This window comes from Stegostoma tigrinum, chromosome 38, assembly GCF_030684315.1.
Source record: "Stegostoma tigrinum isolate sSteTig4 chromosome 38, sSteTig4.hap1, whole genome shotgun sequence".
NCBI classification, from domain to species: Eukaryota; Metazoa; Chordata; class Chondrichthyes; order Orectolobiformes; family Stegostomatidae; genus Stegostoma; species Stegostoma tigrinum.
This window is the reverse complement of record NC_081391.1, coordinates 18,339,206-18,363,753: the sequence shown is the minus strand read 5'-3', so window position 1 is coordinate 18,363,753 and position 24,548 is coordinate 18,339,206. Positions and strand designations below refer to the sequence as shown.

General features: G+C 43.6%; 1 protein-coding gene across 1 annotated transcript; it reads left to right on the top strand.

The window, feature by feature from the left end:
• The first annotated feature begins 11,451 nt into the window (after positions 1 to 11,451).
• Positions 11,452 to 23,521, top strand: prl (prolactin). Its single transcript, XM_048521665.2, has 5 exons — positions 11,452 to 11,529; positions 13,738 to 13,844; positions 17,693 to 17,800; positions 19,088 to 19,267; positions 21,835 to 23,521. Exons 1-5 carry the CDS (start codon positions 11,490 to 11,492, stop codon positions 22,015 to 22,017), a joined length of 618 nt encoding a protein of 205 aa, XP_048377622.1. The 5' UTR covers positions 11,452 to 11,489; the 3' UTR covers positions 22,018 to 23,521.
• The last annotated feature ends 1,027 nt before the right edge of the window (positions 23,522 to 24,548 follow it).

Sequence of the window (24,548 nt, the reverse complement as noted above, 5' to 3'; positions counted from 1 at the left end):
TCCAGTAGTGAGTTCCAGATAACAATAACCCACTGAGTGAAATCAAACTCCTCCCTGTTTCTCAGAGATAATGGGAACTGCAGATGCTGGAGAATGCGAGATAACAAAGTGTGGAGCTGGATGAATGCAGCAGGCCAAGCAGCATCTTAGGAGCACAAAAGCTGACGTTTCAGACCTAGACCCTCCATCAGAAAAGGGGGAGGGGGTGGGGGTTCTGAAATAAATAGGGAGAGAGGGGGAGGCGGATCAGGGATGGATAGAGGAGAAGACAGGTGGAGAGGGGACAGACAAGTTAAAGGGGTGGGGATGGAGCCAGTAGAGGTGAGTGTAGGTGGGGAGGTAGGGAGGGGATAGGTCAGTCCGGGGAAGACGGACAGGTCAAGGGGGCATGATGAGGTTAGTAGGTAGGAATTGGAGGTGCGGCTTGAGGTGGGAGGAAGGGATGGGTGAGAGGAAGAACAGGTTAGGGAGGCGGTGACGAGCTGGGCTCGTTTTGGGATGCAGTGGGGGGAGGGGATATTTTGAAGCTTGTGAAATCCACATTGATACCATTGGGCTGCAGGGTTCCCAAGCGGAATATGAGTTGCTGTTCCTGTTCAGGTGGCATCGTTGTGGCACTGCAGGAGGCCCAGGATGGCCATATCATCTAAGGAATCGGGGGGGGGGGGAGGGAGTTGAAATGGTTTGCGACTGGGATGTGCAGTTGTTTATTGCGAACCGAGTGTAGGTGTTCTGCAAAGCGGTCCCCAAGCCTCCACTTGGTTTCCCCAATGTAGAGGAGGCCACAACGGGAACAGCGGATGCAGTATACCACATTGGCGGATGTGTAGGTGAACATTTGCTTGATGTGGAGAGTCTCCTTGGGGCCTGGGATGGGGGTGAGGGAGGAGTTATGAGGGCAAATGTAGCACTTCCTGCCGTTGCAGGGGAAAGTGCCGGGTGTGGTGGGGTTGGAGGAGAGTGTGGAGCAGACAAGGGAGTCACGGAGAGAGTGGTCCCTCCAGAAGGCAGACAAGGGTGAGATTGGGAAAAATGTTTTTGGTGGTGGGTTTGGACTGCAGATGGCGGAAGTGTCAGAGGATGATGCATTGGATCCAGAGGTTGGTGGGGTGGTATGTGAGAATGAGGGTGATTCTCTTTTGGCGGTTATTGCAGGGGCGGGGTGTGAGGGATGAGTTGCATGAAACGTGGGAGATACGGTCGAGGGCGTTCTCGACCACTGCGCGAGAGAAGTTGTGGTCCTTGAAGAACAAGGACAGCTGGGATGTATGGGACTGGAATGCCTCATCCTGGGAGCAGATGCGGCGGAAACGAAGGAATTGGGAATAGGGGATGGGAGGAGATGTATCCTAAGTAGCTGTGGGAGTTGGTGGGCTTGAAATGGATATCGGTTTGTCGGTGGGCTTGTATTTCTCTACCATTTCACTTCCCAAATATGTTAAATCTACAGCTTTTACTCACCAGGTCACTTGCCAGGGGAAATAGTTTCTGCCTATGTCTTCTATCAAACCATCTTCCCTGTCATCTTCCCTGCTTTGAAGAGGAGCAAAGATAGTACCTTCGATCTCTCTGCAACACTGCAGATAGAGAAAACAAGCATCATCTGTTTCCAGTGGCCTAAAGACTGCTAAAGTTAAGTTGCTGCATTTCCACTGGGCTACTCTCTCACTAGAAAGAGATGGCTAGTGGTGGTTTAGGGTCCACCACGCCTCAGGTGATGGGAGAGGTTGAGAAGGTGGGATCTTTGTGGCAACCTTAGCTGTTGACGAGGAAGAAACTGCAGGGATGTAAGGAATGACCCAGGGATTGGGTCTAGCCAAATTATTCTTAAGATGTACTTGTACAGACTTAATGAGTCAAATGCCATCCTTCAGTGCTGTTTATGATTGTGGGAATGGGGAGATATATGGGAGAGAGGGCAGGAACAGGGAACTGAGTTGGATGACTGGCCATGATCATACTGAATGGTGGAACAGCTTGAAGGTCCAAATGGCCTACTCCTCCTCCTATTTTCTATGCTATTACAATTCTTTGAAAAGCCCCTACTTTCTAGTATCACCCCACAAAACGCCTTTGCACTGTAACCAAATCCTTGACAGCTCTCTGATGGAGTGAGCCCAGAACTGTACACCATTCCTCCTGCTGAGATCTAACCAAAGATTTGTAAAAGTTTGGCATAACTTCCTATTAACAAGACCAAGTTGTTTCTTTCTTTCTAGCTTGATATGGTCAAAATAGTCTGGTTCCCTTACTAACAAATAAGGAAATGCAGTCGGTTCTGATATAACATGAGAGTCCCATGATTGTGCGATCTCTCTTTATGGGAAAAATAGCCGTGCCATTTAAACGAATGGGGCCGGAATTATGTTATAGCCAATGCAGGTAAGGAAAATTGGCATTCTACAAACAGCGGTGTGAATTCTTCAATCGAAAAGCTGATTCACGTTGAAGAGACACACATTATTGAAGAAAGATGAACAAATAATTTAAACAGTGCAAAAGTATCGAAGTACCCTATTAAAAACTAAGACTCAACTTCCAAGGTTGTGAAAAACACACAACTCTGCAGGTGTTATTTTAAAAGTACTTTGGCCAACTTATAGGTAAATTCAGAAGTCCATCCATGGTCTACACTTCCCATTGCCACAGAAAGGCTTCCAACCTCTTTGGTCAGGCAGAAGATACAGAAGCTTGAACACATGCACCTAGAACAGCTTCTCTCCTGCTGTTACTGGCAGCAGAATGGACCCCTCTAATTTCAAATAATGTTGATCTTGCTAATGTTGATTTGCTTTACGCACCTCTTGTGCAGCCATAACTGCATATGCCTCAGTCTGTCTAAGCACTCCATGATCCATATGTCCTTGTTTGCTATAAACTGCCTAAACTGCTTGCAAAACAATTCACTGTACTTAGAGATAGTAGGAACAGCAGGTGCTGGAGAATCTGAGATAACCAGGTGTGGAACTGGATGAACACAGCAGGCCAAGCAGCATCGTAGGAGCAGGAAGGCTGACTTTTCAGAAATCTGAAGAAGGGTCCAGACCCGAAACGTCAGCTTTCCTGATCCTCTGATGCTGCTTGGCCTGCTGTGTTCACCCAGCTCCACACCTTGTCATCACTGTATTTAGACACATGCAACTATAATAAATCAATATCAAAATAAAATCAAAAGAAATGAAATATCCCAATGCGGGTCAGAAGTCAAAGTCACTTTGCTCAAAAGCCATCGATTGGCGCTGGATTTATTTTTAAATTCAATCATGGGACGTGGATGGTGCTGACTGGTGCAGCATTTATCACCTATCCCCAGCTCCCCCTTGAGAAGGTGATCTCCTCAGTGTTTTCCTGGACCTGTTATGGCTGGTTGAATGTAGTGGTAGATTTGAGATTCTCCTTTAAGAGCTCTTGGACTTCAACAATGATGACTTAAATAAAAGCAGCAAGTGCTGAAGGGACTTAGCAGGTCTGGTGACAACTGTGGAGACAGAAATAAAGTTGATGTTTTGAGTCCCATGACTCTTGAAGTCGTGGGGTTATTTGGTCATACAGTATGGAAACAGATCCAACCAGTTCATGCCAACCACGTTCCCAAACTGATCAATCCTACCTCCCTGTGCTTGGTTCACATCCCTCCAAATATTTCTTATTCATGTACTTATCTCAACATCTTTTCATCTTTGGAACAGCTGAGCCAGCTGGGAAGCCTATATTTTATAGTTGAGGATGGACGGGATCAGATAACTCCATTCTACAAAAGTGATGTTTGTTATTTCAACTCGCACTAGTGAAGAGCTGACTGAATTAGGGAACAGAAAACCTCTGAGGAAATACAGGAGATGGGGAAATGGGGAAAGAAAACTGAAAGGATACAACCTGTTTACTGTCTGGTGACTCAATTAACAGCATTCGTGCTTCTTAATCAGAAGCTTATGTTTTTGAGTCTCACCCCAGCACTTGAGTATCAATGTCATGTTGACACTGCAGAAATGAGACAGTGCCTCATTCTCAGAGGTGCTGCGTTTCAGATGGGACTTTAAACCGCAGTAGATCTGAAAGATCCCGTAACATCAGTTCATAAAACAACATAAGATATCCCGGTCAATATTTATCCCTTGACCAATGTCACAGAAACTAACATTCATGCTGCTGTTTGTAGGAACTTGCTGTGTGCAAATTGGCTGTGGTGTTAATTCTATGATACTTCAAGTGCACTTTGAGAGACACTCCATGGCCATGAAAGGTGCTTTATAAATGTAGGTCCTCCTTTCTATGTCTCAAAGGTGAACAAGATGACCCATGGCAGTTAATCAGCCAGCAACTGTTATGATTCATTAGCTCCATCTACGTGCGTAGACAGCTAGTTATACGCGGTGTGAACATATGGGCACTGTGGAACTAATTGCTGATTTTAAAAAAGACAAGTAATCTTTGTTATGACAGCTCCTCAGGATTTCTTCAAATTCCAGGTAAGGACACTCAGACCAATGAATGTCAAATGAATCTCAGACCAATGTGATTACCTGATGGGCACATAGTCATGAACATTCAAACCGAAATGAGGTTTGTCATTCATCAATAAGCAAATGTGTTTCAAAAGGGCACAAAGTGCAAAATACTATGCACCTCAAACATCACCAATCACACTGGTACAGACTAGTTCTGCTGAGGGTTACTGACCCCTCACTCTTTGATATTAACATTACCCTTACCTGGCTTTATTTGTAAGCATTCAATTGGTCACTTGGGTGTTTTGCTGGTGGTGGAGAAGAAAAAAATGTAACAATAAGCTCTATTCACAATGGTGTCTTCATTTTCGGTCTTGCCTCAAAATCGAAAAGATATTACTGGGGGTGAATAGGTGGTGGTTGTGGGGGGAAGCAGATGATTCGGCCTTCTTGGAAAAGAAAGAGAAAAGGAGACTCTGGGGCTCTCTTGTGGTGAGGTGGCTTGGGCCAGGAGGCCTGTGTTCAAGTCCCATGTGCTGATGGTGTAGGAATATCTCTGAACAGGTTAATTAGAAAAATGGGTTAAATTTTTAAAAAAGAAATGTTATTGACCTAATACATTCATTCTGTTTCACAGACACAGCTAGACTTAGAATCATCAAATCCCTACAGTGTGGAAGCAGGCAATTCAGCCCATGAATTTCACACTGACCTTCTGAAGAGCATCCACCCAGAACCATCACCTTACCCTATCCCTATAAATCTGCATATCCCAAGGCAAATCCACCTCGCTTACTCTTCTTTGGACTGTGGGAGGAAACCAGAGCACCCAGAGCAAACCCATGCAGACAAGGGGAGATTGTGTAAACCCCACACAGTCTCCTGGGGCTGGATTCGAACTCAAGTCCCTGATGCTGTGAGACACCATGCTACCCCTGTATTTCCTAGCATTTGTAGGATTTACAGTTTTTATTTCATCAGAGCAGATCCGGTTGCACCAGAGGTATCTGCATGTGAGTGTGAATTGGACCTCACACCTGCCCAAGAGACCCTTGATTATCATGGTCTTCTGTAGCTACTCTGTTCTAAAAGCGTGGTGTATGTTCCTTGGTGCCCTATTCACCCACATTGTGAGGCGGTGTAGAAAGGTTATTCTTTGTGTATCTCAATCTCTTTTTGCATCAATCTTTCACATCAGCATAAGACTTTCAAAAGCATGATTTTTCACTTGCTCAAGAAACTTCAATTGTCCTTTTCTTAAGTTGCTGAGCTGAGTCCCTTAGATCTCTTCATCAATCATGTAACTTCCTAAAGATCCTCATCAAACCTCCCAACTTCTCAAAATGCATAATATTTTATAAACTGTAGGAACCTTCCGCAATTTTAATTGGCTGAATAAAAACCGAAAGACTTGCGGATGGTCTAAGAATCTGCCTCAGTTTTGAGGAAGGGCCACCAGACCCGAAATGTTAACCCTGTTTTCTCCTTCACCAATGCTGCCAGACCTGCTGAGCTTTTCCAGCAACTTTGTTTTTGATACTGTGTTTAATTAGCTGATTTCTGCTGACATGCCTGGACATCAGTGTGAAGTAGAAAAAGTAAGCGGGACTTCAGAACAAAGCCTGTGCATCATCTACTAGGCAGCAAGGCTTTGACTATATTGAGCATTGGCGGATATATATGGTGAGGAGCCTTTATACCTCACTGTTTGCCAACCTGGTGTGGGTATAATGGACCACACAAGACAATCTCCAACAAGAGAATCAAAAATTCAAAAGCAATATAGTTTCCAACCCCACCATTAACATTCCAGGGGCTACCATTCACCAGAAATGGAACTAGATTAGCTGTATAAATTAAAAAAAAGAACTGTTGATGTTGGAAATCAGAAACAAAAACTGAAATTGCTGGAAAAGCTCATCAGGTCTGGCAGCACGCGTGAAGAAATCAGTATTAACTTTTTGGGACCAGTGACTCTTCCTCACAACTGATGGTAGCTAGGAAAAAGTAGAAAAAGGATATTTTTAAAAAAATTCCTAGCTGCTATCAGTTCTAAAGAAGGGTCACTGGACCCAAAATATTAACAGCTGCACAAACACTATGGCTGCAAAAAGCAAGACAGTGTCCAGGGATCCTGCAGTGAGTCACTCAGCTTCTGACACCAACGTCTACAATGCACATGAGGAGAAGAGCGGATTTCGTTGTAACATATAAGATCCCAATAGGGACTTTACTGGCTGGATACTGAGACAATGTGTCCCCATATCAGAGAGACTAGAAATAGGGGAAATAGCTTAAAAATCAGGAGTCCCTCGCTTAAGATGTCGTCACTTGCTTTTGTTCCTTGTGCCTCCAACAACACTCAAGATGGCCTACAAAGTAACCCATTCAATCCGCACCTTATCTACCTCCTTCAACATTGACACCTTCCACCTCTGACTCTCAATAACAGCAGCGTGCACCATCTATAAGAAGCACAGCAGCAACTAGACAAGGCTCTGTAAACAGCACCTTCCATATCTGTGACCTCTCTAGCCCTGTAGTCTAGCCCCAGAGTAGCAGCTCCTAGCCTGACATCCAATGATGATTTGAAAGTAGTGAATAGGCTGTTGTTCTCTGTGTCACTGCAACTTGATCGAGAGCTTTTTCTGGTTCTTTACCTAAAGTGCTAACAGTAACTTCCTTTAACTTGCAGGAATGCCCATTCCTTCAGCCTGTGCTGGCCTCTCAATGGATTGGAATGATAAAGTACAGGGGCCAGAAATGATTGAATCACTGGCCAAATAGAAGTTGGATATAATCACTGTGCATGGTGACTCAGTGGTTAGCACTACTGCATCACAACACCAGGGAGCTAGGTTTGATTCCACTGTGAAAAACTGTGTGGAGTTTGCACATTCTCCTTGTGTCTTCATGGACTTTCCTCTAGTGCTCTGGTTTCCTCCTACAGTTCAAAGACGTGGATTGGTCATGCTAAGTTGCCCACAGTGTGCAGGGATGTGCAGGCTAGGAGGATTGGCCACACTAAATTGTCCATAGGGGCCAGGGATGTGCAGGCTGTGCTGGTTAGGTGGGTTGGCCATGCTAAACTGCCCATAGTGTCCAGGGATGCGCAGTTTAGGTGGTTTGGCCAATCTAAATTGTCCTGCAGTGTCCAGAGATGTGCAGGCTAGATGGATTCGCCAATCTAAATTTCCTATAGTGTTCAGGGATGTGCAGGTTAGGTGGATTGGCCGTGCTAAATTGTCCAAATTGTTCAGGGATGTGCAGGTTTGGTGGATTGGCCGTGCTAAATTGTCCAAATTGTCCAGGGATGTGCAGGCTAGGTGGATTGGCCATGCTAAATTGTCCAAATTGTCCAGGGATGGGCAGGCTAGGTGGATTGGCCATGCTAAATTGTCCACCGTGTCCAGAGATGTGCAGGCTAGGTGGACTGGCCATGCTAAATTGTCCACCGTGTCCAGAGATGTGCAGGCTAGGTGGATTGGCCATGCTAAATTGTCCATAGGGGCCAGGGATGTGCAGGCTGTGCTGGTTAGGTGGGTTGGCCATGCTAAACTGCCCATAGTGTCCAGGGATGCGCAGTTTAGGTGGTTTGGCCAATCTAAATTGTCCTGCAGTGTCCAGAGATGTGCAGGCTAGATGGATTCGCCAATCTAAATTTCCTATAGTGTTCAGGGATGTGCAGGTTAGGTGGATTGGCCGTGCTAAATTGTCCAAATTGTTCAGGGATGTGCAGGTTTGGTGGATTGGCCGTGCTAAATTGTCCAAATTGTCCAGGGATGTGCAGGCTAGGTGGATTGGCCATGCTAAATTGTCCAAATTGTCCAGGGATGGGCAGGCTAGGTGGATTGGCCATGCTAAATTGTCCACCGTGTCCAGAGATGTGCAGGCTAGGTGGACTGGCCATGCTAAATTGTCCACCGTGTCCAGAGATGTGCAGGCTAGGTGGATTGGCCATGCTAAATTGTCCAAATTGTCCAGGGATGGGCAGGCTAGGTGGATTGGCCATGCTAAATTGTCCACCGTGTCCAGAGATGTGCAGGCTAGGTGGACTGGCCATGCTAAATTGTCCACCGTGTCCAGAGATGTGCAGGCTAGGTGGATTGGCCATGCTAAATTGTCCAAATTGTCCAGGGATGGGCAGGCTAGGTGGATTGGCCATGCTAAATTGTCCACCGTGTCCAGAGATGTGCAGGCTAGGTGGACTGGCCATGCGAAATTGTCTACCGTGTCCAGAGATGTGCAGGCTAGGTGGACTGGCCATGCTAAATTGTCCACCGTGTCCAGAGATGTGCAGGCTAGGTGGACTGGCCTTGCTAAATTGTCCACCGTGTCCAGAGATGTGCAGGCTAGGTGGACTGGCCTTGCTAAATTGTCCATAGTGTCCAAGGACGTGCAGGCTAGGTGGTTTGGCCATGCTAAATTGCCCTGTAGTGACCAGAGATGTACAAGGTAGGTAGATGAGCCACTGTAAGTGAAAAGCTACGGGATAGGGTAGGACACTTTGGAGGGTTGGTGCAGACTTGATGGCCCGAATGGCATTATTCTGCACTGTAGGTATTCTTTCAATTCTATAAAGACAAGGGCAGCAGATACATAGGAATACCATCACCTACAAGCTCCTCTCCAAGTTACTAACCATCCTGACTTGAAACCTTACTCAATATCTATTGAGCATGACTGGATCAAAGTCTTGCAGCTCATCGCCCAACAGAAACCATAAGGAATCCAGTGATTCATACAGGCAACTCAACACCATGTCATCAGGAGCAATTAGGGATGTCCAATAAGTGTGGCTTTGCCATTGACAATCCTCCCAAGGGCAAATAAATAAGCAAACCCCTCACAGAAAATCTACTTCACAGCTAGAGAAGTAGCTTTTGAAGTGCAGTCACTGTTGTAATATAGGAATCGTGGCAGATAACACATGCACAGCAAGATCCTGCCAGGATCCATTAAATAGTTAACAAGTTCACTCGTTTTAGGTGTTGGTCGAGGGATTAATATTACCCTGAACACTGGAGAGAACTTCTCTTTTTGAACAGTGACATATTTATGTAGGAAGAAAGGGAGTGAGAGAAAAAAACATGTTTTGTGAACAGCCTAATTAACATGGAAGATTACACCAAGCAGAGTTAACACCTCTTCCCTTTCTCAGGAACAAAAGTAGAGATTGCTGGAAAAGCTCAGCAGGTCTGGCAGCATCTGTGAAGAGAAATCAGAGTTAACGTTTCAGGTGATCCTTCCTCAGTGATTAGACCTGCTGTCTCACAGCACCAGGGACCTGGGTTCGATTCCACGCTTGGGTGACTGTCTGTGTGGAGTTTGCACATTCTCCCCGTGTCTGTGTGGGTTTCCTCCGGGTGCTCCAGTTTCCTCCCACAGTCCAAAGATGTGCAGGTTAGGGTGGATTGGCCATGTGAAATTGTCCCGTAGTGCCCTAGGATGTTTTTGCTAGCCATGGGAAAGGCAGGGTTACAGGGAACAGAGAAGGGGAGGTAGGTCTGGATGGGATGCTCTTTGAAGTGTCAGAATGGACTTGGGCCAATTGGCCTGCATCCACACTGTAGGCATTCTATGAACATAAAAATTAAGAGCAGGAGAAGACCATTCAGCCATTCTAGCCTTTTCCACCATTCAACAAGATCACAGATTATCTTAATTCCACTTACTCATCTTCTCGAATAACATTTGACTTTCTTGTTAGTCAAGAATCAATCTATCTCCAAGTTCAAAATATTCAATGACTCTGTTTCCACTGCTTTCAGCAAAAAGAGCTCCAAATACTCACAATACTCTGAGAGAGAGAGAGAGAGAAAAAAAGACTTTCTCATCTCCATGTTTAATAGGAGACTGCTATTTTTTAAAACTGTGACCCTTGGTTCTAGCCTCTCTAACAAAGGGTCACATCCCATCGACATTCAGGGTCTTAAATGTTTCAATAAGATCTCCTAAACTTTATGACCAAAAGGGCCAGTCAGTCCAGCCTTACCCCATAAGGTCATCCTCAGCATCCCAGATTTCTGTGGAATTAATCTCCTTTGAACTGCCTATAATACCATTGGTAATCAGAGGACCGGCCTAATGAAATTGATTCAAATCCTACGGTGATACGTTGGTGGCATTTCAAGTCAATTAGCAAAATCTGGAAAGTAAGGCTAGTCCCAGTAATGTGAACATGAAACTGTTGTCCACTGTTCATAGACTTGAACCCTTACAGTGCAGAAATAGGCCATTCAGCCCATTGAGTCCACACCAACACTCTGAAGATCATCCTACCCAAACCCCATCCCTGTATTTCCCTGCACCCTGCACCACCCATCCCTGCATCACCTAGTCTGCACGTCCCTGGATGCTATGGGCAATTTAGCACAGACAATCCACCTAATGTGCACATCTTTGTGTTTTGGGAGGAAACCTGAACATCTGACAGAAACCCATGCAAGTGTGGGGAGAACATGCAAACTCCACACAGACAGTCACCCGAGGGTGGAATTGAACCTGGGCTCCTTGCACTGTGAGGCAGCAGTGTTAACCACTGAGCCATCATGCCCCTCCCATGTTGGGTAATACCCACCTGGTTCACTAACGTCCTTTAGGGAAGGAAATCTGTTGTCCTTACAGGGTCAGGTCTCCAGACCCACGGCAATGGGGTTGACTCTTAATTAGTTTCTGAAATAGTTTAAGGACAGTTGCTGAAATGTGGTCTTGCCTGTGATGCCTATGTCCTGTGAAAGAATAAAGAGAAAGAACAAAACTGTACACCATCTATTTGTCACTCTTTTGTGTAAGACTTCCTCTAATGACATTGGAGACAAGTTTTGACGTAATTGAGCAGGGAGAAAAATACTAAATATGAATTAATTAATTGTGTAGTGAAAGGTGCTAACTGGATATTAATCATTTGAGGGATTATATGCTGAGATGTACTTAATGAATGTTATTACAACTAGGTTATAAATTGCTCCAAATGCTATGGTAAGTTGAAAGACAAGTTGAGGACTTGCTTCTCACTGTTTAAACCAACATCAAACGGCAATGATCATCTATCAGATTAACGGTCGCAGTTCCCTTAAAGGTAAAATCCTTCCTTCACTTACCTTTGAAACAGACCTCTGTGCCTATAACGGTAAGGAACATTAGTGTTGGTAATGGAATGTGTTTCATCCTAGAACCCAGAGTCAGCATCTAGGGATTTGAGAATGGAACATGTACCATGGGTTTAATTACAAATATTTAATAGGCTTCCACACATGGGGGCTTTCATAGAATAGAATCCCTCCAGTGTGGGAGCAGGCCATTCAGCCCATCAGGTCCATGCCAGCCCTCTGAAGAGCCCCCCCCCCCCACCCACACCCAACCTTATCTCTGTAACCCTGCATTTTCCATGGCCAATCCACCTAGCCTACACATCTCTGGACACTATGGGGCAATTTCCCAAAGCCAATCCACCCAACCCGCACATCTTTGGACTTTGGGAAGAAACCGGAGCACTCGGAGGAAAATCAGGCAGAATGTGCAAAATCTACACAGATAGTCACCCAAGAGTGGAATTAAACCCAGGTCCCTGGAGCTGTGAGGCTGCAGAGCTACCTCTGAGTCATAAACACAGATTGAAATGGTGCTTTGATAAATTCCCAAAAGGCATTTCTATTGTTTGCTGCTTTTCTCTAATCTTCTACCCCATTTCTTTGAAACTGCATTGACACATATTGGGATACAATACTTCAGGAGTCTGCTGATTCACTTCCCAGTGTACCCCAACCAAGTGGCTGCATCGCCTTGTGAGTTTATACTATCATGTCCCCAGGCATGCTGGATATCAATTCTTAATCCCACACCTTCCCACTCTCCCCACAAATACAAGCAAAATACAGCATGTTCTGGAAATCTGAAATAGAAATGGAATCTACCGGAAATATTCCACAATATCCCTGGAGAGAGAAACAGGTTTTTGATTTGAATGTGACTTCTGTTTGGAAAACTTTTAAAAAAAATTCTTTCATGAAATGCAGGCAGTGCTGGCAAAGCCAGGATTTGTGGTCCATCCCTAACTGCCCTTGAACAGAGTGGCTTGCTCATCCATTCCAGAGGGCAGTTAACAGTCAGACACACTGCAGTGGGCCTGGAGTCACATGTAGTCAAGACCAGGTAAGGACAGCAGATTCCCTTCTGTAAATGTCATAGTGAAGGAGAGTGGCAGTTTAGTGACAATTAATGAGGGTTTCTGGTCACCAATGCTGAGACTATCTTCTGGTTCCAGATTTTTGTTAATTAAATTTAAATTCCAGTAGCTACCATGGTGGAACCCAGGTCCTCAGAACATTAGTCTGGGACTATGCATATCTAGACATTCCTGTTTTCTCTGTAATGGCTGAATAAAAAAGCAAACAGGAATCCTATCAGAGAGAAATTCTTCAGAATAGATGTTTCTGGAAGAGAATCAGCGGTGAACTATAGGCTTAAATAACACTACTATTCTTGAATCTTAAATTAAAACAGGCAGTTGTGGAAAGAGTTGAATTGTGAAAGAACATTGAGCTTTCTCTCTTCGCTTTCAAGAGCATTAAACCTCCCACTCTTCTAAGTTCCTAAGAAGAGCCATCTCCAACCTGAAAAAATAATTCTGTTTCTCTCTTGTATGGCTGAGCATTTGGAGCATTTTCCATTTTAATCATATCCTCTATGCAACTGGGGAGGTGATAGCCTAGTGGTATTATTGCTGGACTGGTAATCTAGAGACACAGGTGGGGACCTGGGCTCAAATGATTCCACAGCTGAAGGTGAAATTTGAGTTCAATAAAAAAAATCTGGAATGAAGAGTCTAATGATTACTAATTATCCACTGTTGATTGTTGGAAAAATCCCATCTGGTTCACTAGTGTCCTTTAGTAAGGAAAACTGAAGTCTTTACCTGGTCTAGCCTACATGTAACTCCAGACAAGGCGGGTGATTCTTAACTGCCATCTGGGTAATAAGGGATGGGCAATAAATGTTGGCCTAACCAGTGCTACCCTTGTCCTGTGAATGAATAAGGAAAAAATATGAGCTAGGGGCAAATGTGAGAGGACAAAGGACAGCAAACAGAGGTTAAAATGCAGGCTGCTTTCTCTAACTGCTCTCTCCTGATCTGAGCAAAGTCATTTGAGTCAATGGAATCACCAGTACAACCTCGCTTGAGAGCACCCTGGAATGCGGATAGTATCTGGGGCTTTCTGGGCCTGTATAACTCTTCCACAAATATAATTAGCATTTCACATACTTGCTACCGTCACTTCTCCTCTAGGTTTACTTTCTCTGCTTGTGTTGGTGTTTGGAGTTCAATCCAGGGCTGGCGTGATTATGGCTATGCCCAAGTGTGCCAACAAGGCTGGCGAATGCCGGACAATTTCTGTAAGTGAATTGTTTCATCGTGCTGTTGAGATCTCCCACCAGATCCATGCTCTCTCCACGGAAACGTACAGTGAGTTTGTGAGTATATAGATGCCAAACTTAAGTAGCTTTCTGAAGAGTCAACCCAATAACTGTATAAATGGAACAAAAGCGAAATACCATGGATACTGGAAACAAACACAGAGAATACTGGAGAAACTCAGCAGGTCTGGCAGTGTCTGTGGAGAGAGAAACAGAGTTAATGCTTTGAATGTGGTCTGACCGAAGAAGAACCATATGGGACTCGAAACGTTAACTCTGCTTCTCTCTCCTCAGACTTCTGAGGTTTTCCAGCCTTTCTGGGGTTTGCTAATATAGGGGGCAGTAAGATACTTGGGTGAGAAAGCTCAGCCATCATCTTATTGAAACATGCAATATTTTCCTTGGAACATCAGAGGCTGAGGGGTGATCTTATAGAAGTTTATAAAATCATGAGGGTCATGGATAAGACAAACAGCCAAAGTCTCTTCCCCAGGGTAGGGGAATCCAAAATTAGAGGGCATAGCTTTAAGGTGAGAGGGGAAAGTCTAAACGGATCCTAAGGGGCAACATTTTCGTGCTCATGTACGGAACAAGCTGTCAGGTACAGTTACAACATTTAAAAGGCACCTGTATGGGTGCATGAATAAGAAGGATGTAGAGGGATATAGGCTAAATGCCGGCAAATGGGGTTAGATAAATTTAGGATATCTGGTCAGTATGGATGTGTTGGACCAAAGGGTCTGTTTCCGTGCTATACAGCTCTATGCCTCCGTGATGAAAGCTGAGAGGATATTTACCCATTTGGGTGAGTCTAGCACTAGCATGTACAGTTTAAAAATTAGAGCCTTTCCTTTAAGATTAAGATGTGGTGAATTATTTTCTCTCAGAGGCTGTGAAATTTTCTTTCTCAGAGAGCTCTGGAAGCTGGGTCATTGAATATATTCCATGCCGATTTGGGCAAATTATTAATCAACAAGGATGTTTAGGGAGGTGTACAGACAGGAAATTGACCATAATCAGATCAGTCAAGATCTTATCAAATGGCTCAAGGGCTGAATGGTTTTTTCCTGCCCCTAATCCTTGAGTATATTCATGAAGTCAAGGGATCAAACTAACTTTCTTAAAAATTCTAAAATGCCTGTGATGATGAATAGCGAATTATTACTTCGACAGGATGTTGCTTTGGTATCAGGTGCATTGAGGATCAGTGTTAATAATTATTTAAGGCAAGTCTGGATGAATGTAGATCCACCATGTCTGACTTGACTATCTATGCACCACGTCAAGCATTCACTGCCAGCACCAAAAGCCTACAGTGGCTGCAGTGTGAACCGGGTTTATCTCATCCCGCAAATCTTTATGCTCTTTCTGTGCAGTTATGGTCTCCTCGTCTGAGGAGGGATCACTGAAAGAGAGCAAAGAAGGTTTACCAGACTGATTTCTGGGGTGGCAGGGCGCACATACAGGGAGAAACTGCATGGATTAGGACTTTCTGGGGTGGGAAATATGAAAGAAATCTATAGTATTCTACCAGGACTATACGCAGGAGAGGCCCCCTATGATTGGGGCATCCCAAATCAGGGCTCATAACCTAAGGATACTACATAGGCCATTTAGGACTGCGATGAGGAGAAATTTCTTTGCCCAGAGAGTGGTCAGCCTGTGAAATTCCTTACCACAGAAAACTAAAGACTTTCAAGAAAGATATAGAGAATGTTCCTAGGGCTAACAGGAAAGAAAGTGGGAACAGGTGGAGCTAAGTTGGATGATTAGCCATGATTGTATTGAATGACGGAGCAAGCTTGAAGGGCAGAATGGCCTATGCTTGCTCCTCTATTGTATGTTTTAGAAGAACAAAAAGTGATCTCATTGAAACATAAAAAATCTTGAGGAAGATTACCAGGGTAGATGCTGAAGGTTGAGAGGAATCAAACATGAAAATCACAGTCAAGTTTTTACTTTCTCCCTTCGTAGGTTTTAATTCAGTTCTGTTTCATTCAGTTCAGTTCTGAAATTCGTCAGTTCAGAGGAAACCAGTCACTGTAGCAGTAATGTCATTTTTCCACCTGTTTGTGAAATTTCCAAGCCAGGAAGGTTCAGTACAAAAATCCTCAGGTTGCCAGAATTGAAAAGGTTAGACCTTCAGAGGCAAGTGGGATTAGTTTGATTTGGAAACATAGTCAGCATAGTCTATTTGGACTAAAGGATCTGTTTCCATGATGTATGACTCATGACCCTGTGACATGGGAAAAATTTTACGGCATCAGATTCAGGAAGGAATTGTAAAATAGCCTCTACAGTTCAAGAAAGAGAAACTGGGAGAAACCAATTAATTACAAACTAAAGAGTTGACATAGGAGTATAATTTGAGTATGAGTGTCTGTAACAGGTCGTGTTGGGAAACAAGTTGAAATTTTGTTTTAATACTTGTGTTTAAATCTTTCTAACTGTAATACATAATATAGTGGGGCTCATTTCTTTTGTGTAATAAACTTAGGTCTTGTTGTTAAAGAATGTGAGCAGCCATATATGAATATTTTCAGCTGGAACCCATCATGTTAACTGATGAAACAAAAAATTTTAAACATGGAATCTATCAAGCCAGATTTTATTCTGGGATTTGATTTGTCCAGAATACCATCAGCTGGAACCACAAAAGTTCTCCCACGAGAGGAGAACTGAACAAAACTGGAAACAAAACTAATGACTTATAACAGAAATAACTGAGGATACAGCAAAACAGAAACAGGAACAGAAATTGCTGGAAAAGCTCAGCAGATCCAGCAGCATTTGTGGAGAACTGAGGAAGGGTCACTCGAACTAAAATGTCAACTTTTGAAGAAGGGTCACTCCAACTGAAATGTTAACTTTGATTTCTCTCCACATACGCTGCCAGGCCTGCTGAGCTTTTCCACACTTTCTGGATTTGGTGCTGTTAATGGCTTGATATGTTCACACCGCCCATCATAAACTGAAAAGTATAAACATCTAATTCCACTTACACTCCAGCGATCTCCCAAGGCCTTGAGTGCAGTCATGTGTCTTCTTTGAACCAGGGCATTTAGATCACTGTTCCAGAATGACTTTCTGATCTTTTAAAGAATATAACCTTCAAAGCATTAACCCATGCGCATTAGGCTTTACTAAAACAATTCAAATATCAGAAGTAATAATAATAATACAAATTTTTATGCACCTTTCATTACATAACCCAGATCTGGGTGGGAATGGCACTGTTAAGACAGAGATGAGGAGGAATTTCTTCTCTCAGCAGGGACAGTAATCTTGGAATTACCTTCCACGGACAAAATTGTAGACTAGGTGGTTTAATATATTCTAAATTAACTTTTGGAGTGAAAACAGAGCTTAGCGTTTTGGGAGGGGGGACCTTAGGCAGAAAGGTACAGCTATCGCCACAACTAGAACATTTAGTCATGAGCTTCAAGATTCATGGTGGAGGTGGTGAACAAAGGTATAGACTCAGAGATAATGGGAACTGCAGATGCTGGAGAATCCGAGATAACAAAGTGTGGAGCAGGATGAACACAGCAGGCCAAGCAGCATCTCAGGAGCACAAAAGCTGACGTTTCGGGCCTAGACCCTTCATCAGAGACTCTTCCAGTTATATCTTTTACTCTTTAATTCTTATACTACTCAAAATAGTGTCAGGCTGTGGCAACAGTTGAAGCTTTTTTTCTGTATTTTACTGCATTGCTCACTGTAAAATGTAAGCGACAATAAATCCTTCAATGCATTTACGATTCTATTTAGCAGAACAGCAGGTTCTGGGAAGAAATGACTGATTCTGGTTACTTGTGCTTTCACAGATACAACATTTTATTCAAGGCCAACATCTTAACTTCAGCACTATCAATAGCTGCCACACCTCCTCCATAGTGACCCCTCAGAACAAGGAAGATGCATTACGTACCCCTGTGAGTATTTCTAGTGGAACAACTTGAAGAGGGAAATCCTGCAAAAATTTGCACATGCATCTGAGTTTCAGAAAACCCTTAGCTCCTTATTAATTAGGGAGGAGGGGCAGGTAGATGAATCCCATAAACTAGACCATAAAGTATAGGACCAGGAGTAGACCTTTCAGACCTTTGAGCCTGCTCCGCCATTCAATGGGATCATGGCTGTTTTGACATTCCTCATGCCCACTGTTCTGCATTTCGCCTGTAACCCTCGACTCTCTGACTGATCAAGAAGCTATGACCTATCACTTGGAGATAGCAGAGAAGCCAGAAACCAGGTTCAGTCCCTGGGTTCAATGTGGCACGTGACATTACTAAATCTCTCTGCATCTTAGCACTGTATATGATCAGTGAAAACTTGCCATGTTTGTAAGGGGTTGAGAATGAGCTTCTCCTCAAATGCCATCAATGCAGTTTCCTTGACTCTGGCCTACAATGTTTTGTTTGGGTGGTGACTGGTCTGAGTGTTGAAGGGGAATGGAATTCATTCTCCTGGTCCGTGTTAACAGGCCACACACGTAGAATCCCTATAATGTAGAAAGATGCCATTCAGCCCATTGGGTATGCACTGCTGACCCTCCACAGGGCACCCCCCGACCCTCCAGATCCATTTTATCCTTTTAAGCCTGCATTTGCCATGGCTAATCTACCTAACCTTCAGATTCCTGAATGCTACAATATATTTTAAACGTGGCCAGTCCACCAAACCTGCACATATTTGGAAACTGGAGCACTTTGCAGAAAAAGGAGGGAATGCGTACATTGCACACAAACAGTCACCCAAGGCTGGGTTTGAACCTGGGTCTCTAGCACTGTGAGGCTGTAGCACTAACCACTGAGCCATAGTGCATACCCTTGATGTTCTCTTATTTTGGCAAAAGCCTAAGAATGTTTTTATGGGTTTTGCCTCCTCCTCCTCCTCTGTGGCATTGACAGTGCAGAGGCAAACACTGAGTATCATTAACTCACCCAAAGGAGCTTTCTTTCTCTTCAGCTTTAAAATGATGCCGTAGGATCTTTTAGGTCCACTTAGCAGAGCTCTACAGACAAACAGCGCAGTACTCCCTCACTAGGAGTGCCAGCCTAGAATGAGTGTTTATGAGCGATTTCCATACAAAGGTGCACTTTGACACACATTACCCCCTCCAATTTAAGGGCTAAGAACAAATGAAAAGTAGATAATGTGGATTAAAAAATAGCATTTAAAATGGAAAAAAAATTCATTTGCAACGTGTTCAACTTTAGCATGAACGTCTACTGAGCCTCACAACTGTTATCCTACATTCCTGGCGAGACCCTCTGCAGTATGTGATCTCCGAATTCAGTGCCACCCATGGGATTACCAACTCCTTATTGAGTAAATCAGTGAAGATTGTCAAACAAGTGAAGCAACTTGCAAAAGGATTGAATAAGATAACTGAGCAGGTACTGTCATACAGAGGTGGGGCAAGTAAACTACAGTGTCTTTTGTGACCTCAGGTCATCTCAAAGTCTGTCACAGTCAATTGAGAACTTCTATCTAAAGTGTTGCAATGTACAAAACAAAATAGCCAAGTATTGCTCAGAACTCTTCCACAATTAGCGAAGTGATAATGACCAGATAATCTTCTAGTTTTCTTTACTATTAGATGCAAGGGACCAACACTGGCCGGGGAAGTCTCCCTTAGTCTTTAAAATAATGCCATCAGATTGATTAGCAGTGGTTAGCACTGCTGCCTCACAGTGCCAGGGAGACTGGTTCGATTCCACCCTCGGTTGACTGTCTGTGTGGAGTTTGCACATTCTCGCCCTGTCTGCGGGGGTTTCCTCCCACTGTCCAAAAGTGTGCAGCTGGGTGGATTGACCATGTTAAATTGCCCTGTAGTGTCTAGGGGTGTGCAGGCTAAGTGAATTAGCCATGGAAAATGCAGCATTACAGGAATAGGGTAGGAATGTGAATCGGGGTGGGATGCTCTACAGTGGGTCACTGTAGACTTGATGGGCCAAATGGGCTGCTTGCACACTGTAGGGATTCTATGATTCTATGCGATCTTTTAGGTCCACTTGGCAGAACACTAGAGACATAGTTTCATGTGCCATTTGAAAGACAGCACCTGCAACAGTGCAGCGCTCCCTCAGTACTGCACTGCAAGTGTCAGCCTAGATTTTCCTACTCAAGCTCCTGAAGTGGGACTCAAACCCATAATCTAGAGTTAAAATCATTCCGCCTTAAACTAGAATGCCACAGAGAGGCCAATATCCAATAGGATCAGTTTTGGGTTGCATTGTCAAAGAGCTAGCACTAGGTTGATGGGCTCAATACCTTGTTCCTGTATTGTAAAAGTTTGAATTCTGTAGTTTTATTCATGTATCCTGGCAAGACCAGCATCTATTGTCCTACCCCAATTACCTTGAACTGAGCAAGATATGTTGAAATGGCTATATGTCTATTTCAAAGGGCAGTTAAGCGTCAACCCTATTGCTATATGTCTGGCGTCACATGTAGGCCATACCAGGTAAATGTGGAAGATTTCCTCTATTAGCGTGATCTAACCAGTCAACAGTCACCATTTTGAGACTACTGTTATATTCTATATTTATGAATTAAATTTCAAGTTTTAGCAAAGATCTGTAGCTGGGGTTTTGAGTAAGGTTGTTGACTTGCTCACTGAGCTGGCTTGTTTTCCTTCAGACATTTTGTCACCGTGCTAGGTGACATCATCAGTGAGGGCCCCTATGAACTGATGTTGTTTTACTCCACTTGGAATTTATATTGTCTGGTCTGTTTTGGTGAGTACTATCATTTCCAGTTTTGTTCTGTGTGAGTTTGTGTATGGGGTCCAATTCTATATGCTTGTTGATTGCACCATGGAATTCTTAGTGGCATGGCTCTCAACGCATAATGCAATCAACAAACACATAGAATAGGACCCCATAGACAAACCCATACAGGTCAAAACCTGAAATGACACTACTCACTATAATGGACTGGACAGTATAAATTCCAAGTGGAGTAGAACAATATCACTTCATCGGAGGCCTCACTGATGATATCACCTGGCATGGTGACGAAACGTCTGAGCAAAAACAATTCAGCTCAGTGAGCAAGTCAACAACCTCCAATATAACGTTCATCAGCTACCTTGACAGGATTCAACTCCATATCTAGTCTGGGGTCTGGAGTACTGGGTCATTGGATTCAACTTTAAACCACTGCTAATCCACTGTTATATAAATTATTAGTTACAGGGGCTCACCACCCCATAAAATTGCATGTTCTGTTATGCTTTTTTTCTCTTTCTCACAATCACTTGTCAGGGTACCACAAAGGGCAGAATAAACAGTGAGCAGCGGAAGGTTAGTTGACCACAGAGAGGATTGGGAGTCTGCCTGACTTAGTTTTAATTCCACTTCCAGAATTCCCTTAAGGCTTCAATACCATGCCCTTAACCTAGTGAAACATCCCAGTGTCTATCGTAGGAGCCCCACCAGACAAAATCTGACATTGCAGTATGGAGATATTAAGGAATGTTGGCCAATAGCATGATCAAACAGAAAGATTTTAAGGGTTGACTTGAAGTGATAATGAGGTCTCAGGAGTGAATTCTGGAGCTTGGGATCTCAACAGGGGTGACCATTGGGGCAATAGCATTAGAGGAATACAGAGATCTTTACAGGGCCAGAGGAGATCTCAGGGAGATGGATGTGAATTTTAAAATGGGGCATTGCTGGACTTGTAATAGGTGAGGCTAGCAATCAAGGGTAAAGGAATCATAGTCCCACTCTCATGAGAGAGAGATGTTGAGGGGTGAATTTAACCCAAGGGTCACCATGTCTCAGGTGTGGGGTGAGGTTGAGAAGGTAGAACATTCACTGAGACCTCAGGCACTACAGGAATTGAACATATGTTAGTTGGTATCATTCGTCAGTTGCTCAGCCAACTGAGCTAAGCAGGCATAAGAGTAGCCACTAGCATTGTATTTATCAGCAAACATTTCTCATTTGCATTTCAGATTGGACAGCTTGGTGGAGCCATTGAGCAGACAGTGCCATGGGAACACCATTTAGCTGAAGATGGAGACTCAATAATGTTGCAACTGTACAATCTCCTGCACTGCTTCCGGCGAGACACAAATAAAATTGATACTTATCTTAAGCTGCTGAAATGCAGATTCACCCAGCAATCGAAATGCTGAAAGGTCACTCTCAGTGATGTGTTAGAATTCTCATCCTAAGTGTTCACAGCTCAAGCGTTGTCATTTCAGCAGCTCTTAATTGAAAAGTGATAGATAGAGCCATAGAGTCATACAGCATGGAAATAGACCCTTCGGTCCAACCAGTCCAAACTGAACATAATCCCAAACAGTTAAAGTCCCACCTGCCTTATCTTGGCCCATATCCCTTCAAACTTTTCCTATTTGTCTACTTATCCAAATATCTTTTAAACATTGTAATTGTACTCATACCCACCACTTTCTCAGCAGATTTGCTCCACAGGCGAACCTTCCTCTGTGTAAAACATTTGCCCCTCATGTCTTTTTAAAATCTCTTTCTGTTTTCCTTTAAAATGTGCCCCCTAGTATTGAAATGCCCGATCTCAGAGAAAAGATACCTACCATTGCCCTTATCTATACCCCCCACGACTTTATAAACTTCTACAAGGTCGCCTCTCAACCTCATATGCTCTAGTGAAAAATGCCCCAGCCTTTCTTTGTAATCAAATCTTCCACAGCTGGCAATATCCTGGTAAATCTCTTCTGAATTCTCTCCCACTTAATAACATCCTTCCTTGTGCATGAATTGCAGAAGGTTGGTTCGCAGGTGCAGCGGGAAATTAAGAAGGCAAATGGAATTTTGTCCTTCATTGCTAGATTTAGTTTTAAAGCAGGGAGGTTATGTTGCAGCTATATCAGGTGCTGGTGAGGTCACACCTGGAGTACTGTATACAGGTTTGGCCTCTTTACTTGAGAAAGGATGCACTGGCACTGGAGGGGGTGCAGAGGAGATTCCAGAGTTAAAAGCATTGTCTTATGAGGTGACACTGAATGGACTGGGATTACATTCATTGGAATTTAGAAGAACCAGGGGGGATCTTACAGAAACATATAAAATTATGAAGGGATTAGATAAGATAGAAGCAGGGAGGTTGCTTCCACTGGTGGGTGAAGCTAGAACAAGAAGGCATTGCCTCAAAATTAGGGGGAGCAGATTTAGGACTGAATTGAGGAGAAACTTCTTCACCCAAAACGTTGTGAACCTGTGGAATTGCCTGCCTAGTAAAATAGTTGAGACTACATTGCTGAAAGTTTTTAAAGCTAAGATAGATAATTTTTTGAATAGTAAAGGAATTAAGGGCCATGGTGAGAGTGTGGGTTAGTGGAACTGAGGCCATGAAAAGGTCAGCCATGATCTTATTGAATGGCGGAGCAGGTTCGGAGGGCCAGACGGCTTACTCCTGCTCCTATTTCTTATGTTCTTATGTCATAACAGGGCGACCTGAACTGGATGCAGTACCCCAGAAGAGGTCACACCAATGTCTTGTACATCCTCAATATGACTTCCTAAGACCTATACTCAAAGGACTAAGCAGTGAAGGCAAGCATGCTAAATGCCTTTTTCAACCACCCTGTCTATACAGATAGGCTAAATAGATGTGATAGTGGGAACTGCAGATGCTGGAGAATCCAAGATAATAAAATGTGAGGCTGGATGAACACAGCAGGCCAAGCAGCATCTCAGGAGCACAAAAGCTGACGTTTCGGGCCTAGACCCTTCATCAGAGTTTCTCTCCATCTTCGGTCCGCCTCCCCCTCTCTCCCTATTTATTCCAGAACCCTCACCCCATCCCCCTCTCTGATGAAGGGTCTAGGCCCGAAACGTCAGCTTTTGTGCTCCTGAGATGCTGCTGGGCCTGCTGTGTTCATCCAGCCTCTCGTTTTATTATCTAGGCTAAATAGATGTGTTTCTTTTTCTCTTTTTCTTCTCTTTGAAAAAGCTTAGCAGGTAACACCTGATTGATTGACTACCAAACGCAGCTTCTTCAGTCATTATGCCCTAGGTTTTCACTCAAAACACTCAGCGTATAGGCAACATCTGAATTTCTGGCACAGTGATGATGTTTTGTTACATCACTTGGACACATTGATGATTTTGTCCAATTGCTGGCTTTAGAAATCTGGACATTGGTTTGGCTTCACAACTTGTTCTCTTACTCACCCTTAGATTCAAACCTCTCCTCTATCTAACTTATTGATTGTTAATTCCTCTTGTATTTTTATCTGAGATGAAAAGAAGCATTTCTCCTTTATGCCACAATGTTAAAACCATTCTCAGGTTATGGCAAGGCTGGTGTTTGTTGATGTCTCATCCAAAGAATCAATATCATGATCCACAGTTACGTGCTTTTAAGATAAAACTATGTGTATCAAATCTATGTGTAATCCTCCAAATGTGGTCACACCAAGGCCCAGTAAGGCTAAGTTGTTCATATTCTTCAGTCACTTCATAATAAAACCAACACTCTAACTGTTTTTCTAATTTCTAGCTGTATCTACACATTCCACTTCTGAGATTAGTGTATACTGATGCCCACATCCATCCACATATCAGTATTCCCCAGGCTCTTGCCATCAAAAAAATCATGTGCTTTTGTATTTTTGTATTGATAACTTCACATTACATTCCAAATGCTACTTTTCTGCCTTGTTTAACCTTTGTCACTTTTTTT